Raw genomic sequence first — 18,440 nt, 5'->3', positions numbered from 1 at the left:
CTTTCCCACATTTTCCTCTATGAAAAGAAAGTAGAAATAAAGGTTGGTTTAGATGAAAGGAAGAAATTAGTTTAGTCAGGAAAGATGGAACTGTATGGATGGTGACTCCAGCCTCTGAAAAATGAAAAAAATGAATTCCTGCAGGACAGAGCCTGAAAGTTCTGTTAGAAGGATTTCTGAAGTGATGGCTACCAGAAAAAACAACTTCAACATGAGATCATTCAAAGTAGCTTTCGTAAATGGTTCAAAAGGAGATTTCTGAAGAGACTTGAGCACCAGATTAAAATTTCACATAGAGCAGATCCTTCTCCAGCTATGGCTGAAGCAGAGTGCTGACCCCTTTGAAAGTGTACTCTCTCCTTCAGCAGAAGAATCTGGGAACCTTGGCAATGTGACGAGATGCCATGAGATCCATAACTGGAGTGTCCCACTTCTCCGTTACCAAGTCGAAAACCTCCAGGGAGAGCTTCCATTTCCCCTGGATCAAGAAAATCAACTTGGACACGGTGAGATCCCACAATGAGTGCTGGAGAAATCTGGGACAAATGTGTTTCTGCCCAGGAAGCAGGAGGTGAGACTCTATCACCAACTGAGCACTGTGAGTGCCTCCCTGCTTGTTGATGTAAGCCACAGCCGTGAGATTGTCCAATAGAATCTGCACTGACTTGCCCCGCAGAAGGCACTGGAAAGCCAGAAACACCTTGCAGACTACCTGGCGTTCCAGAGGATTGATCGGCCAAGCCAACTCCATTCAGTTCCAGAGATCCTGAGCATTGTGATTGAGACAGTGGGCTTCCCAGTCTGAAAGGCTGGAATCCATCACCACCACCACCCAAGGCGGGAGGGCAGAGAAGTCCCCTGACAGATTCAATAGATGTAGCCACCATGACATGCTGGTTCTCACCTGCCAAGTCCATGGAAGGAAGAGCTGATAAGTCCTGAGATAGGGGTGACCAACAGACCACAAAAGACTGCTGAAGAGGACGCATGTGAGCCCTAGCCCATGGAACTACATCGATCGTCATCACCATGGAGCCCATAACTTGGACATAATCACACGTTCTTGGATTCAGAGTCTCCAACAACAAACAGATCTGACTTTAAATCTTACCCCATCTGAGATCTGTCAGAAACACTCATCTTTATGAAGTGTCAAAGCAAACTCCTAAATACTCCAGGGACTGCATGGGAATCAAAAGGCTCTTCAAGAAATTGATTACCCACCCAAGCAACTGAAAGTTCACTCTGGATGCAGTCCAATAGCTCTCCAGAATGGAAGAAGCCCTGATCAACCAGTCATCCAGATAGAGATAAACTGATTCCTCCCTCAGAAATGCCACTACCACCACCATGACCTTGGAGAAGATCTAGGGAGCCATAGAAAGGCTGAATGGCATAGCTTGAAACTGAAAATGCTTCCCAAGAATTGCAGAGGAAGTAGTTACGAGATTGGAGAGTAAGCCCTTGGACTGCCGTTGGATCCCTGACCAGAAGACCAGGAGGCCCAAGCCGATGGCAGATGAGTCAATGAGGTGGCAAATGGAAGGCTGGATGGAAGGCGACCACAGAGAATCATGTGGAAGGCCAGGACTGGAGATGGTAAAGGAGACAAGACGGTCTCAGCAGGAACTAGAACTGGAGACAAAATGGCTTTGGCTGGAACTAGAGCAGAAACCACAGGAGCTGGTACATGGCTGGAACTGGAGCAGGAACAGAAGAAACTAGTACTGGAACCAAGACGGGTTTGAATGGAACTGGAGCAGGAACTAGTACGGCTGGAACTGGAGAAGGAACAGGTACTAGAACCGGAGCAGGAACAGCAGGAAAAAGTACTGGCTGGAACTGGAGGAGGAACTGCAGGAATTGGTACAGAAACCAAGATGGGCTCAACTGGAACTGGAGCAGGAACAAACACAGGCTGGAACTGGAGCAGGAACAGCAGGACTCATGGGGGAGGAGGGCCAGGCAACACATGGCTAGGCAAGGCTGGCAAATGTTGCAAAGGCAATGAGGGGAGGGCTGACCGCCTTAAGTAGTCAAGTACTGAAATCATCATTGGGCACCAGGAGCAGTCAGCCCCTACAAAAGGCACATGGGGGCATGCGTGCACAAACCTAGGGAACCAGCCACTAAGAAGGTATCCTGCAGCGTGGAGGACCCGGCACACTAGAGCCACCACAAGGCTTGCGACCAAGGGAACCTGCTCCTGAATGGCCTCGCGGTTCACTCAGTCCCCACTAACGTGCAGGTAACAGGACCAGGGTACGGTGACAGCCGTGACAGTATTTCCCCCTCAAGGCCCCTTGTCCTTCTTACAGTAGGTCTGGGCTTCCATGGAAAGCTTCGGTGGAATCAGCAGAGAAGGGCTGGGGCATGGACCTGGTCTGCTGGCTCCCAAGAATTCTCCTCTGGACCGAAGCCCTTCCAGGCAATGAGATTGCAAGCTCCCTCATACCCTTCGGAAGTCAAGAATGCCTTGGACCTCAGATTCTTCACTGGGATTGGCGTCAACTAGTAGAGGTGTCAGTGGGACCTTGCCGGATTTCCTTAGTACCAGTGGCTTCAACAGGGATATGTGGAAAGTTTTATGAACCTGTAAGTTGGCGGGCAGCTTCAGATGGTAAGTAGCTGGGCCCACCTGATGGATAACCGGGTACGGCCCGATAAGCCAGGAAGCAAACTGGACAGAGGGGGTTTTGAAGCATAGATTCTGCATGGAAAGACAGACTAAATCTCCAGTATGCAAGCGCGGAGCCACACATCTTCTTCTGTCAGCCCGCCACTTGTGCCTCTGGGTGGCCTGAATTAAGAGTTTTCGTGTTGTTTCCCAAATCTGAGAGAGGGATATGATGGTTTCTTCAACTGCAGGAACCTTCAGTATAGGAGGCACTGGCACAGGCACTCGAGGATGTTGGCTGAATACTATCAAAAAGGGGGAAGCTCCTGTAGATTCGCTTACCTGATTGTTATAACAGAACTCTGCCCAGGGTAACAGCCGGGACCAGTCATTGAGTAAAGTAGAGACATAAGTACACAGGAAGGTTTTCAGGATTTGATTGATTCTCTCTGTTTGACCATTGGTCTGTGGGTGGTATCTGGATGAGAAATACATTTTTACCTGTAATGAACTATTGAGTCTCTGCCAAAATCTGGAGGTAAACTGCACCCCCCTCAATCTAAAGCAATGGACTTGGGCAGCCTGTAAAGGCAGAAGATTTCTTTCAGGAAATGCTGGACTAAAGTGCAGGCTGATGGTAGCTCAGCTAGAGGCACAAAGTAAGCCATCTTCAAGAAGCGGTCCACCACCACACAAATGGTGGAGAAACTGTCAGAGAGTGGAGATATCAGTGATGAAATCCATTGCGAGATGTATCCAAGGTTTCTTGGGTGCTGGGAGTGGTTGAAGAAGACCCCATGGACGGGCATGGGAAAGTTTGTACTGTGCACAAACGGGACAGGCTGTGACAAATTCTTTTATGACCTTCTTCAGGCTAGGCCCCCAATACAAGTGGGATATCAGTTTGGTGGTACCTCAAACTCCAGGGTGTCCAGTGATTTTAGAGTTGTGCCCCTATTTTACGGCCTTCTGGAGTAATTTGAGCACTTTGGTTTTGCCAGGTGGAACCGGCACTGTGGTAGCAGTCAAAATCTGGGCAGGGTCTATGATGTGCTGGAGGTCAGACGTCTCTTTGGTAGTTTCCATAAATTGAGACAGCGCATCCGCTTTGATGTTCTTCTGTGCAGGACAAAAAAAAAAAACATCTGAAAATTGAAGCAGAAGAACAAGGATCACCGGGCTTGTCGTGGATTAAGTAGGCGAGCTTCTTGGAGATACAGCAGGTTTTTAATGATCCTTCAGTATGATTAACGGATATTTGGCTCCCTTGAGTAAGTGGTGCCACTCCTCTAGTGCCATTTTATGGCCAAGAGTTCCAGGGCTCCAATAGTAAAGTTTTTTCAGCTGAAGAGAACTTTCAAGAAAATTAGGCACAAGGAAGCAGTTTACCCATTGGTATCAGCCTAGGATAGTATGGCGCCAGCACCTATGGCGGATGTGTCTACCTCAATGAAGAAATGCCTTCTGGGATCTGAGTGTCAAAGAATTGGGGCAGACATGAAGTCCTGCTTCAGGCAGTCAAATGCTGCCATAGCCTCCATTGGTCAGTCTCGAGGGTTAGCCTCCTTCCGGATAAGAGCCATCAGAGGTTCCGCAATGGAGGAGTAGTTCTGAATGAACTGCCAGTAATAACTGGCAAATCCCAGGAATCTCTGAAATGCTCAGCACCCAAGAGGACGAGGACAGTCATGGATCGCTGAGAGCTTGTCAGGATCCATCCATAGCACCTGGTCAAAAATGATATACCCTAGGAAGGGTAGTTCAGTGCGCTTAAAAACTAATTTTTCCAACTTGGCATACAGCAGATTCTGGCACAGGCTTTGCAGCACTGTCTTGATTTGCTGCAGGTGCTGTTCCAGCAAGCAAGATCAGGATATCATCAAGGTATATGAGAACACATTTGTATAGTAAGTCTTGGAATATGTCGTTGACAAAATTCTGAAAGACAGCAGGGGCACTGGCAAGCCCAAACAGCATAATGAGATATTCATAGTGCCTGTCTCTGGTGTTGAACACTGTCTTCCACTCTTCACCCTCCTGGATGCAGATTAAGTTATAGGCTCCTCATAGATCCAATTTGGAGAAGATACGGGACCCTGGGAGCCAGTCGAATAGTTCTGAAATGAGTAGAAGGGGGTAGTTAGACAGAAACAAAAAAAGGCAAAGATCTGCCACAGAAATAGCAAACCAAAAGAAAAAAAAAGCAGATGAAAAAAGACAAAAAAAAATGGAACAGGAGGGTAACAGAAGAAGTGGTTTATTGCAAGGTAACCACTACTTCTGTTACCCTCCTGTTCGATTTTTTTGTCTTTTTTGATCTGCTTTTTTTCTGAAAGGGGTAATTATTATTTATGGTAACAGCATTCATCCCCTATAGTCAATGCATGGACGTAGCCCCTCCATCCTTCTTGCCAACAAAGAAAAACCCTGGCCCTGCTGGAGTCGTGGACGGGCAGATGAACCCTCTCTGCATATTATCCTTAATGTATACGGACAATGCTTCGGTCTCAAAAGTGAAAGAGGGGGTAGACTCTACCTCTCGGGGGCATCTTTTCAGGTAGCAGGTCAATAGGACAGTCATAGTCCCAGTGCGGTGCTAGAGTCTCAGGCTGTTGTTTGGAGTATATGTCAGCATATTCTTGGTAGGCCCAGGGAAGGTCCTCCCTGGTCTTCAACTTACTAATGGTCACCAGAATGGTAGGATTTTTAAAAAGGGTTCTAGGGTGATCCAGGAAATTATAGACCAGTAAGCCTGATGTCGGTGCTGGGCAAAATACTGGAAAGTATTATAAAGAATAAAATTATAGAACACGTAGACAAACATGGTTTAATGGGACAGAGTCAGCCTGGATTCAACCGAGGGAACTCTTGCCTCTCTTCTTTGAAGGCATAAATAAACATGTGAGCCGGTTGATGTAGTATATCTAGATTTTCAGAAAGCTTTTGATAAAGTTCCTCATGAAAGACTCCTGAGAAAAATAACGAGTCATGGGATAGGAGGCAAGGTTCTGGTGTGGATAAAGAATTGGTTATTGGACAGAAAACAGAGGGTAGGGTTAAATGGTCATTTCTCTCAATGGAGGAGAGTGAACAGTGGAGTGCCACGGGGATCTGTACTGGGACCGGTGCTATTTAACATATTTATAAATGATATGGAAATCTGAATGAAGACTGAGGTGATCAAATTTGCAGATGATACAAAACTATTCAGGGTTGTTAAAACACATGCGGACTGTGAAATATTGCAGGAAGACCTTAGGAAATTCGAGGACTGTGCATCCAAATGGCAGATGAAATTTAATATGGACAAATGAAAGGTGATGCATATTGGAAAGAATAATCCAAATCACAGTTACCTGATGCTAGGGTCTACCTTGGGGGTCAGCGCTCAAGAAGTAGATCTGGATGTCGTAGATAATATGCTGAAATCTTCTGCTGAGAATGTGGCGGCGGCCAAAAAAGCAAACAGGAATTATTAGGAAAGGGATGGTGAATAAGACCAAAAATACTATAATGCCTCAGTATCGCTCCATGGTGCGACCGCACCGTATTGCATTCAGTTTTGGTCACCATATCTCAAAAAAGATATAGCGAATTAGAAAAGGTTCAAAGAAGAGTGACCAAAATGATAAAGGGGATGAAACACCTCTCGTATGAGAAAAGGCTAAAGAGGTTAGGGCTCTTCAGCTTAGAAAAAAGAGATGGATGAGGGAAGATATGACTGAGGTCTACAAAATCCTGAGTGGTATAGAACAAGTAGATCAATTTTTCACTCATTCCAAAAGTACAAAGACTAGGGGACAGTCAAAAAAGTTACATGGAAATACTTTTAAAACAAATAGGAAGAAATATTTTTCCACTCAAAGAATAGTTAAGCTCTGGAACATTTTGCATATCTGGGTTTAAAAATGGTTTGAACACGTTCCTGGAGAAAAAGTCCATAGTTTGATATTGAGACAAACCTGAGGAAGCAACTGCTTGCCCCAGGATTGAAAGCATGGAAATGTTGCTCAGCTTTCTTTTTTCAGCCTTCTCTTTGGAACTGCCTTCCCAAAAACCTTAGACTGGAGCAGTCTTACATTCAATTTCATAAATTTTTGAAAACATATTTGTTTCAAAACACGTTTGAAAATAATCTGTGATGGAAGGCAGTATTTAGACAGAAGTAATTATGTAGTGAAGAAAGGTGGGAAAATGTGGGATACAAATGCAATAAATAAATAATGTATTTGTCGTGAATGGCTGTTTAGTGTGTAGTGGTATTGATCATCTTGTAGAACGTCTGTTTTAAGTTTGCCATGCTTTCCTATCAAGTTGATGGAATTCTTTTTATGTCTGTTGTTTTTATATTATGATTTTTTTTATACTGATATTGTGAACTGTTCTGTTTTGTGCATACAATTTGTAACGGTATAGTAAACGATAAACGATAATTGGGTTTCTGCCAGATACTTGTGACCTGGCTTGGCCACTGTTTGGAAACAGGATACTGGGCTAGATGGACCATTGGTCTGACCCAGTATGGCTACTCTTGTGTTCTCATGGCAGGGACATCCAAGCTGTGTTATCAGCGGTGACAGCAGAGTCAAAGCAAATTTCCAGAAGAGTGAATGAAATGGGAGGTGATAAAGTGACGCTGTGGTGAGGTGAGTTAAGGGGAGGAAGTGACAGATTGAGGGAGTGAGGAGAAAAGAATGTGAAAGTGAGTCAAAGACCCTGGGGAATGAGGCAATGTAAGGAAAAAAAAGTGCAAGGTGCCACTTTTGGGCAGCCAAAGTAGAATATTAGTATCTTGCATGGTGTATAGGACCCTCCTGAAGATCAAAGCCCAGACTAAATTCAAAATTAGACTGAACCTTCAGTATTCTCTTCTGGTACTAGCGGGACACATTCAGCCACAACAGCAGCAGGTGAAGGTAGAACAATTCTCACTGGCATCACTAACAGCAGAGGCTGGAAGAAACAAGCCACATTGTCAGTACCTGCAGCAGCAGAGCTGCCAAGTTACCCAAAACAAAGAAAGAGAATCTTTTGGCCAGTCCAGGTTTTCAGTTTTCATCCCAAATGCAGTGTGATATTTGTAGTCATTTATTCTATCCATTGAAATCAGTGCTGGGGGTCCATGATGCATCAGGATAGAACTGTCAGAAATCCAGGGCTGACTCAAAATCTAAAATCATTTTAAACCAATTCCTCTTTTTGTAAAACCTGGCAATCTATTGGTGAAAATGGATTTAAACTAATAACAAAGGGTCTTATGGATGCCTCAGGTGTCAGTACAGTCCTATTTATATCCTGCACATAATTCCTGAAGTGTCTCTCAAACTTTGGCCCTCAATCGCTCTCACTGGAACCAGGGCCGGCTCAAAGCATGAGCCAGGTTAGGGTTACCATATGTCCGGTTTTTACCCAGACATGTCTTCTTTTTGAGGACTTGGCCGTGCAACCGGGCGGGTTTTGCCATCCTGCCCGTTTGTCCAGATTTGCGGACAAACGGGCAGGCTGGCGGGCCTAGTGGTGTTCTATCCTCCCCTCCCTGTACTGCCCTGGTGGTGTAGTGACCTCTTTCCTGCCCAGAGTGCCTGTAGACTGTTTGCTGACTCTGGTCCCGTCGCTGATTCAAAATGGCCGCCGAGAGTTGAAGCAGCCTCGCAAGACTTCTGCAGAAGTCTTGCATGGTCATTCTCGGTGGCCATTTTGAATCAGCACTGATACAGAAGGGAGCAAGACAGTCTCTCCAGCCGTTCTGAGCAAGAAAAAAGGGGCTCTTTCCTGCCCCAAAGAGGTGACTAGACCACTACGGCAGTACAGTAAGGCAAGGGGAGGATAGGACACCCTTAGGGGGGTGTGAAAGGGGTGGGGTGGTATGTGACAGGGGGCGGGGTGGGGGCAAATATGGTAACCCTAAGCCAGGTGAGCACTGGCTCATGTAATTATTAGATCTGCCTCACCCGTTTGGGCAGCGGAAGCCAGGGGCTCTCTCTACTATCCTGGACAGAATTGTCTATCCCCTCTAGGTACTTAATCACCCCAATCCTGTATCTGCTCATGACAGTGTTAGCAGTCAAGGCAGTATAAACCTATGTAATTAGAAAGGAACCCAGTATTTAGTAGGAAAAGAAATTCAGTTTATTGACATTGATATCTTACCAAGGATAGTACAAGCAGTTCAGGCAGTCATATGGTGGAACAGCATTACATGACACGTCCTCTCTCTCTGGCCTTCTGGAGTCTTCTCTTGTAGCCTTCCTTCTCCCTTCTCCTTCACTCACTGATCTAATACCCCTCAGACTGCTGCTTATATACAATTTTAACCCCATTCATTCCAATGGACCCTAGCTTGCTCACCAGAGATCTTGGTCCTTATCAGTTGATCAAAATGACTTCATGTGTTCCCAAACCTTCCCCTAGCCCCCCCTTTGGATGTTCTCACCCGGGGTGCAGCTGACCTAGTACTATCTCTACATAACCATAGCAACTCTTGCTCATGACGTCTTGCAGGTGCCAGTCTCCTCCTTATCTACAGAGTAGATTCCCTCCACCCTCTGTCAGCTCTCTGAGCACTTACTTCAGCATTTGCTACAGTAAAATTTAACTGTGTCAAAGGTGATCTCTGATTTTTAAAAGCCTAGCTCTTGTATCAGAGATGATTTTTGGATTTCAAGAGGCCTAGCTCTTAGCCTGGGTCATTGGCCTGTATTTCACTGAGAGCAAGGGCTACTATATTTCTTCACTCAGGGCACCAAAGCTCAAAAGTGCCAAAAGCCTGCCTCAGCAGCTCAACCTTCACAGTGGCAAGAGCATGTTTTGCCCTCACCACTGTGCTCTTTTCTCTGCACAGCCACTGGCACCGCCACAGGTTAAAATGCAAGTTACTTTCTGTTTTCATGCTTAAACCTGGGACACTAAAAGTGGGAGGGCGACCAAGGATTCCAAAGACTGAAAGGATATATAATAATAAAGATGTTTATTGAGGTATAAAGACTCGACACAACGTCGTGTTTCGGCTGTTAGGCCTGCATCAGGAGTCTATAATCAAATTTTGAATACGTAAATTATAAAAACAATATAAAAGTAGACAACATATATATACGTTTAAATATTTAAAATTAATTTTATAATTTTAAATGTTATTATATAAAAAAGTATGTATAATAATAACAAATTAGATGCATTTAAGAATGCATGTGTGCTTGTATAAAAATGATGTACATATATTTATATGTACATCATTTTTATACAAGCACACCATTTTTTGTCTTTACATATATCTAAATATGGAAGGTTTTATTTTATTTTTTGATGAATTAAAATGTTTTATTTTCTTAAAAATTTAATCATCCGTTTAAATTCATATTCATTCTTAAATGCATCTAATTTGTTATTATTATACATACTTTTTTATATAATAACATTTAAAATTATAAAATTAATTTTAAATATTTAAACGTATATATATGTTGTCTACTTTTATATTGTTTTTATAATTTACGTATTCAAAATTTGATTATAGACTCCTGATGCAGGCCTAACAGCCGAAACACGACGTTGTGTCGAGTCTTTATACCTCAATAAACATCTTTATTATTATATATCCTTTCAGTCTTTGGAATCCTTGGTCACCCTCCCACTTTTATTTCATTTCTTGTTGTTGTCCGTGGGGTGTCTAGAGTTCTCCGCCTTCTGGCGGATATTTTTTTCTCTAAACCTGGGACACTGCCAGTTGGCTCAGAGCACGACAATCCCTTTAGCTGCAACGACTGAGCTGGTAAATCTCGCTTTTTGGGATGGACCACAATTACTAACTCTGGAAAGACCACTTATTGTATAGGTCACCAGCTGACACTGTGAAGCATAATTCATTTTATACCTTCAGAATCTTTTTCGTAGAAAACTCCATGTGGATGTAGAGAATATGGCCGGGAGGCAAAATTCTTCATATGAATTACTAGTTCATCTTCTACTTCAGCCTTCAATAGTGGCCCAAGAAACCCAAGCCAGGATGGTTTATGAACTTCTGTAGTGTAGGCCTCATCTGTGAACTGTCTATAAATTGCTTTTTTGTAAACACGTCCTATTTTGTTTCCTTCTCTTGTCAAAAACACAGTAGCTTGTCTAAAATAGAGAAAAAAAAAAGAAGATGAAACATAGATAGAATGTTAGAAACTTAGGATTAACCTGCTGCCACCGCCAACAAAAGAGGGAAAATTGATTACCAGCTCCATTTTCCTCTCTTTGAGTCTGTCATGGTTCATGGAGATAACTGAAGTCATCATTCAGCAGTAACATTTATTAATGTAAGAATTTTGTGGTCTGAAATGAACCATGGTCTACAGTTTCCAGCAGGATTGATAGGAAAAAGAATATGCAAAAGAAAAAAGTTTTGATTACTGCACTCTATGAAAAATGTAATTTGTTTTCCAAACTTTGTGTGACTGAATATTTTATATTACTCTTTCATTCTTTTCTCCACTTCAGTTTTCACCTCTTTTCTTACCTTCCATTGCTTTCTCTCCATTTTCTTGTTTTCTTTCCTGTTATGTCTGTCTCGAACTATCCCCACTATAGGGGGTCATTTACTAATGGTAACACAGTAACATAGTAGATTACGGCACTAACAGTATTAGAACATGCTATCTGCCACACGGACTATATTATACCTACGGGCCCTACAACACATAGCATGCATTAACCATTGATATATGACCCACTAAACATGCCTTCTATCTTGTCTGCCTCTGTTCTTTTCTCTCTTCTTCCTAAACTCTCTTCCTACCATCTCTCTACTCTGCTTCATCCCTCAACTATTTATCCATTATCCAGCCTCTCGTCCCTCTGTTTTCCAGTTCCATTCCCTGCTTATCCTCTCAAGCACCCAATCTGATTTCCCCTCTTTCTGAACCCATCCCATTTCTGACATTCTCTCCGTTTTATTTCTATTTTCCTTCCTTCCCTATCCTCATTTTCTCTCCCTCCTTCCAGTCCTCTCTATCTCCCCTGAGTGATGCTTTCTTTCCCCGTGAAAACTGCCCTACACTCCCCCCCACTACCACCAAGGAAGAGGGTAGTAGTGCTTCTGACTGCTGTTGGGGCTAGACTTGTAATTGCTTCACATGGGATAGTGTCTCATGGTTCAAGTAGCAATCAGGTTAGAGCAGCCCGTAAGGGCTATGGTAGTGGTGTACAGTTGTGGTGAGTGGGTTTTGGGGGGAGGGTGTTGGGGGGATCAGCACACAAAGTAAGGGAGCTTTTTCTGAAGTCCACTGCAGTGCCCCCTAGGGTGCCCGGTTGGTGTCCTGGCACGTCAGAAGAACCAGTGCACTATGAATGCTGGCTCCTCCCACAACCAAAGGGCTTGCATTTGGTCATTTCTGAGATGGGCGTCCTTAGTTTCCATTATCGCCGAAAATCAGAAACGACCAAGTCTAAGGACGACCTAAATGTCAAGATTTGGGCGTCCACGACCGTATTATCGAAACGAAAGATGGACGCACATCTTGTTTCGATAATATGGGTTTCCCCGCCCCTTTGCCGGGACATCCTGTGAGGACGTCCTCAGGAAAACTTGGGCGCCCCTTTCGATTATGCCCCTCTTTGTCATCCAAGTCTGTCAATGAGGCTTAAATCCCGTGCCCATGTTGACTTCATACATTTCCAATTCTTGCTGACCTCCTTCCAGTCTGCTCTTTCACTTGCCAAACAAGACTACTACATCCACTTGACAAGCTTTATTGGCTCCAACCCTCGATGTCTCTTTGCCACACTGAATTCTCTCCTTAAAGTGCCTTCATCTTCAACCCCTCCTTCACTTTCTCCCCAAACTATGGCCTGAGTACTTTCATGATAAGGTTCACAAGATTAACCTTGAGTTCTCAACCAAGTCACCTCCACCTCTCCTTCCCCCAGTGCATTCTGTCAATCCTCCTTCAACCCCTTCCTCCTTTTCTGAAATGTGAAAGGAAACTGCACATTTTCTTTCCTCCTCCAAACTGACTACCTGTTCTTCTGATCCTATTCCCACCCATCTAGTCAGCACAATCTCTCCTACTGTTATCCCTTCTATCTGTGTTACCCTCAATCTTTCTATTTCCACTCCAACTGTTCCTGATGCCTTCAAATATGCTGTAGTTACACCCAGTGGCGTAGCTATGTGGGGCCACGGGGGCCTGGGCCCCCGTAGATTTGGCCCTGGACCCCCCTGCCAATTACCCTCTCGACCCCCCCCCCTGCCGCCAACCCTCCCCCGCCACCGTCGGCTACCTTTGCTGGCGGGGGACCCCAACCCCCACCAGCCAAGGTCCTCTTCTTCCAGTGCAAGGCTTCGTTCTGTTTCTGTGAGTCTGACGTCCTGCACGCACAACGTGCAAGACGTCAGACTCACAGAAACAGAACTAAGCCCTGCGCCGATAAAAGAGGACCTCAGCTGGCGGTGGTTGGGGTCCCCCGCCAGCAAAGTTAGCCGACAGCGGCGGGGGAGGGTTGGCGGTGGTGGCGGTGGGGGGGTCAAAATGGTGGGTGGGGGGGGTCGGCGGCACCGGGGGGGGGGGCTAAAATGTGCCCCCTCACTTGGACCCGCCTCCCGCCGAAGTCTGGCTACGCCCCTGGTTACACCACTCCTCAAAAAAACCTTCAATGGACCCTACCTGCCCTTCCAACTATCGCCCCATCTCCCTCCTCCCTTTCCTTTCCAAAATACTTCTCCTGTTCACCCCAGTTGTCTTGACTTTTTCATCTGATGAAGAAATAGCAGTACGGTTACGGCTCAAGGGATGTTTTAGAGGTGAAGGCCGACCAAACTAACAGACATGACTGTAGCTGGAATGGTATGTGAACAGGAGTTCAGGAAACGGAACATGAGATAATAGAAAAGTAGCCAGGAGCTTTTGGCTGTACAACATAGGAGAAAAAGATGAGTGAAAAGAATGAACTAATGTTTTATGAAAGAGCTTTGTATGGAAACAGTATATAAGCAGCAGTCTGATTAGTAAATGTTTGAGACAGTCTCAGCCAATACCTTTGCATAGGAAGAACTGTACTCCTATGAGAAAATCTTTAATTCCGTATACTCTATTGGTAAGTTAATAAACTGCTTTTCTCATACATTACGTGGCCTGGTCTTTTATCATTCCAATCTTTTACTGGGATATGCATGATTATTGGGATGGTGGTAAAAAGACCTAAACCTTAATTACACTCAAGCTATTCAAGCTGAACAAAAGAAAAAAAAACCTATATACCTCTTAATTGCTTCGAACAATGATGCAAGAAAAATACAGGTGCAATAGCGGTGACAGCTGGGGTGAGTGGGAGAGGGGGGTTTCAGACCTGCTACATTTCCAGTTAGGCCTGGTGGCAGAAATGGAGACCAGATAAGGAGATTTCAAGTACCTGACTTCCTGGTTCTCAACTCTCCCCAACTTGCAGCAACATAAAAGAAAAGCACAAGCTTGCCGTCAAAGTTTTGGTGACACAACAGTGTGGGTGAGAACCACTGGGTTAGAGAGATGGAAGAGGCAGACATGGCACAAATGGCAAAGTGCAGTCACTTTCCTCTTCCTCCTCCTGCTGGATCACTTGGGGGGGGGGGGGAGGCTTGGGTGTGCACTGTAAGCCCAACCAATTACCACTTCTCCTGGTTTTATATGATTCTTTGCTAATTCCTCTGCAATAAGGGCCAGATTTGTGGCTTAACAGTAGCTACAGATCTAGGATCCTTGAAGACAGAACCAGCTTTGATGAGCACATGAAATGCACTAGGAGCACAATTCATTAAGGCTCTTCACCCAACGCATAATTAAAACTCTGGAATTCGTTGCCGGAGAACGTGGTGAAGGCGGTTAGCTTAGCAGAGTTTAAAAAGGGGCTAGACAGTTTCCTAAAGGACAAGTCCATAAACCACTACTAAATGGACTTGTGAAAAATCCACAATTCCAGGAATAACATGTATAGAATGTTTGTACGTTTGGGAAGCTCGCCAGGTGCCCTTGGCCTGGATTGGCCGCTGTCGTGGACAGGATGCTGGGCTCGATCGACCTTTGGTCTTTTCCCAGTGTGGCATTACTTATGTACCTATGGGGGGAGGGGAATCTTAATGAATCCAGCCCTGTATATATACAGTATGTTAGCAACTAAGAACACCAACAGTAGTAAAATACATGTTTCTGTAAATCAGTTGTCAGTTAAGCAAAATTGATAATCACTGGTGTTCTGAGAGCTATTTCATTGTTTTCAAGAAAATCTTTGTATTTTAAGTTTCACAGAGTTCCTCCTTAATTATTCCACCAGTGAACAAATGAGGTAACCATTAGCCAAAACTAGGCAGTCTCCTAGGATAGCAGCTTCTGGGAGGCAGTAAAGAGCTGCTGTAATGAAAACAATTAATATATCCTAATATAACGGCACAAACTCAAAGAACCATTAATGCACACTTTTACCTACAGGAAGGGTAGATGATTTTTAAATAGGAATGAATAAACAAGTTTTAGAAACTGCTCTCATTATTTATTTATTTCCTTCAACATTTATATTCTGCCCGGGTTGGCTGAAAGTTAATTTAGGAATGGGGGGGGGGGGGGGGGGGGGGGGGGGGGTCGCAAAGGCTGAAGGCTGGCCTAGGGCACCCATCTTGCACTGGCCCTGTATGTCATGTTATCGGAATCTTTACTAGGTAATAAACTGATGTACAAAAAACATGTAAACAACACAAACAGATCAAGTACAGTTAGATGGCAGATTGTAAGCTCTTTGAGCAGGGACTGTCTCTCTTTGTTAAATTGTACAGCGCTGCGTAACCCTAGTAGCGCTCTAGAAATGTTAAGTAGTAGTATGGCAGATGACGTTTAATGTGAGCAAGTGCAAGGTGATGCATGTGGGGAAAAAAGAACCCGAATTATAGCTACGTCATGCAAGGTTCCACGTTAGGAGTTACGGACCAAGAAAGGGATCTGGGTGTCGTCGTCGATAATACACTGAAATCTTCTGCTCAGTGTGCTGCTGCGGCTAGGAAAGCGAATAGAATGTTGGGTATCATTAGGAAAGGTATGGAAAACAGGTGTGAGGATGTCATAATGCCGTTGTATCGCTCCATGGTGCGACCGCACCTTGAGTACTGTGTTCAATTCTGGTCACCACATCTCAAGAAAGATATAGTAGAATTGGAAAAGGTGCAGCGAAGGGCGACGAAAATGATAGCGGGGATGGGACAACTTCCCTATGGAGAAAGACTAAGGAGGCTAGGGCTTTTCAGCTTGGAGAAGAGACGGCTGAGGGGAGGCATGATAGAGGTATATAAAATAATGAGTGGAGGATGTGAAGCGTCTGTTCACGCTTTTCAAAAATACTAGGACTAGGGGGCATGCGATGAAACTACAGTGTAGTAAATTTAAAACAAATCTGAGAAAATATTTCTTCACCCAATGCATAATTAAACTCTGGAATTCGTTGCCGGAGAATGTGGTGAAGGCGGTTAGCTTAGCAGAATTTTAAAAGGGGTTAGACGGTTTCCTAAAGGCCAAGTCCATAAACCACTACTAAATGGACTTGGGGGGAAATCCACAATTCCAGGAATAAAATGTATAGAATGTTTGTACTTTTGGGAAACTTGCCAGGTGCCTTTGGCCTGGATTGGCCGCTGTCGTGGACAGGATGCTGGGCTCGATGGACCTTTGGTCTTTTCCCAGTGTGCTTATGTTGAAACTATTGGGGGGGGGGGGGGGGAACACCCTGGTGTGACCATCCAAAAAAAAGATTTAAACTTTAGAAAAATAAAAGAAAAATTATTAGGCACAAAAGGAAAGAACCAAGAATAGAACCAACAGTGTCAAGAGCAGCCCACGTGCTCCTCTGATGAATCAACTAATTCTAAGTTAAATTCAGTGCAAGGAAAAAGCAAGCAGTGTAACATTTGCAGAGCCCATCAGTTACTGGTATTCGAGCCAAACACGTACAAACCTGCGGTAGCTATCTCAAAACTATCGCAGCTGTAAGGAAACACTGACAAACAATTACAGGTGGTTATCTTTCCACGACCCTAAAATTCCAATCCCAGGCTTCCAACCAATGACTCTATAATCACGCGGTTTTAAACTACTGCATAACGAGAAAGTGCAAGCATTTACCACCGAGAAGGGGGAGGGAGGTATCCTTGACATTAGAGACCATGTCATCAACAGGTACGCGCAAACCTCCATCACAAGTTCCAAATCCACACTGTTGGACACGGTGGCGATTCCCACCACCACACTTCACATATATTTCCCTTCTGCGTCCTCCAAACTCAGGCTAGTAAAGAGCGCCCTCCCCTCCTGAAGAATTTGGCAGGAGCCCGCCGTGCCCCGGTGGGCTGGTACAATACATAGCAAGCGCCAGCTAACACAACGGACGCTGCTTTTCTGCTTTGCAACGAATTTGCAGCCGGTCACTTACTCATCCTCGGTGAGGTTCTGGCCCGTGACGAGATTCTTGCCGCTCGGTGCATAGTCCCATTCCTCCTCCACAATCCCCAGATAGTAAATCCTGGTGGCCGCTTCTGCCGCCTGAAAGAGCAGCGCGGAGAGCAGAAGAGCCGAGGCGCAGCCAGTCGCCCTAGGAAGCATTTCTAACCCGGCCAGCGCTTTAGCTGAGAGTGACTGTCTCACTCTGACCCTGCGGCTTGGACAAACTGTGCAGAGCATAGAGTAGAGCACAACAGACAGACACCTCCCTCGCTGGAGCAGCCCTGGGGAGGGGGCGGGAGTTGCTATGGGGACCGGGACAGGACCTTTGTCCAAGGCTTCAGAAAAATCCAACTCTCTAATGTTTGCCATTTGAGTTCAAAACAAACCTGGCCGGACCCGGCTTGGGGGGGGATAAGATGAGCTTTTTGTCCTGTTTTATTTCTATTAGCTTTAAAGTGGACTAACAGCAACCACAGTTACCACCCTACTTTATCCACAGTATTTTTGGTGTGTGGGGGAGGGTACCTTCTCAATCCTCACCTTTCTGGAAGTGGAGCCATCTAGTAACCCTCAGCCCCCTACCAAATCCTCTTTATTTTACCCTCCCTGCACCTCCATTCTCATCCCATCCGCCTCCTCCTCCTTTCTCACAAACATGTAAAAAAAAACCCATTTGTGGCTGACAAGTCTGCCAGACTTTATCAGCTAGCCACATTTTTACTGACCCTCACTGGTAATTAATATGTATGTATGTAGGTTGCACAATTGTACTCCCCCTTCTCCAACCCACTACTCAACCTGCACCTCATCATTGATTTATTTGATTCAGTTAGTTACTTTGGACTCCTGCATGTTCACCAGTGACACCTGTGGAATTAAGAGACACATGGTCCATTTTTTTGCCAAGTTTTTGGGCAGTTGGCAACCCTGATCTCAACCTTTACTCTGTCCTGGCATACTTTTCTCCACCCCACCTTTGCCTCTCCTTCTACTGGCATCCTTTCCCCATCTCATCCGTTCTCTGGCACACTCTCCTCTTTCCCCTAGTACATTTTACTTCTTCCTCTCCCCCACCACCCCCATATGTCTCCTTTCTATCCCTCTTCCATTTGACACACTCTCATTTAACTTTACAATCTTTCCCGTCTCCTATGGCTGCAATGGGGATGGGACGACTTCCTTACGAGGAAAGGCTGAAACGGCTTGGGCTCTTCAGCTTGGAGAAAAGACGGCTGAGGGAAGATATGATAGAGGTATATAAAATGCTGAGTGGTGGAGTGGAACAAGTAGACGTGAATCGCTTGTTTACTCTTTCCAAAAATACTAGGACTAGGGGGCACGCACTGAAGCTACAAAGTAGTAAATTTTAAACGAATCAGAGAAAATAT

General features: G+C 44.9%; 1 protein-coding gene across 4 annotated transcripts in view; it reads right to left on the bottom strand.

Annotated features, from left to right (window-relative positions):
• The window catches only part of HEPHL1 (hephaestin like 1), a 138,138-nt gene extending 120,878 nt beyond the window's left edge, over nt 1-17,260 (bottom strand). For all 4 annotated transcript variants that reach the window (XM_030200195.1, XM_030200196.1, XM_030200198.1 and 1 more), the window contains exons 1-2: nt 17,042-17,260; nt 10,488-10,732 (exon numbers count right to left, since the gene is read on the bottom strand). In XM_030200195.1, coding sequence (XP_030056055.1) covers nt 10,488-10,732; nt 17,042-17,211 — 415 coding nt within the window. In that variant the 5' untranslated portion in view covers nt 17,212-17,260. The remainder of the gene's footprint in view (nt 1-10,487; nt 10,733-17,041) is intronic.
• Nucleotides 17,261-18,440: the final 1,180 nt, after the last annotated feature.

This window comes from Microcaecilia unicolor, chromosome 4 (genome assembly GCF_901765095.1).
Source record: "Microcaecilia unicolor chromosome 4, aMicUni1.1, whole genome shotgun sequence".
NCBI classification, from domain to species: Eukaryota; Metazoa; Chordata; class Amphibia; order Gymnophiona; family Siphonopidae; genus Microcaecilia; species Microcaecilia unicolor.
The sequence above is the reverse complement of the archived record's forward strand: the minus strand, read 5'-3'. Positions and strand labels throughout refer to the sequence as shown.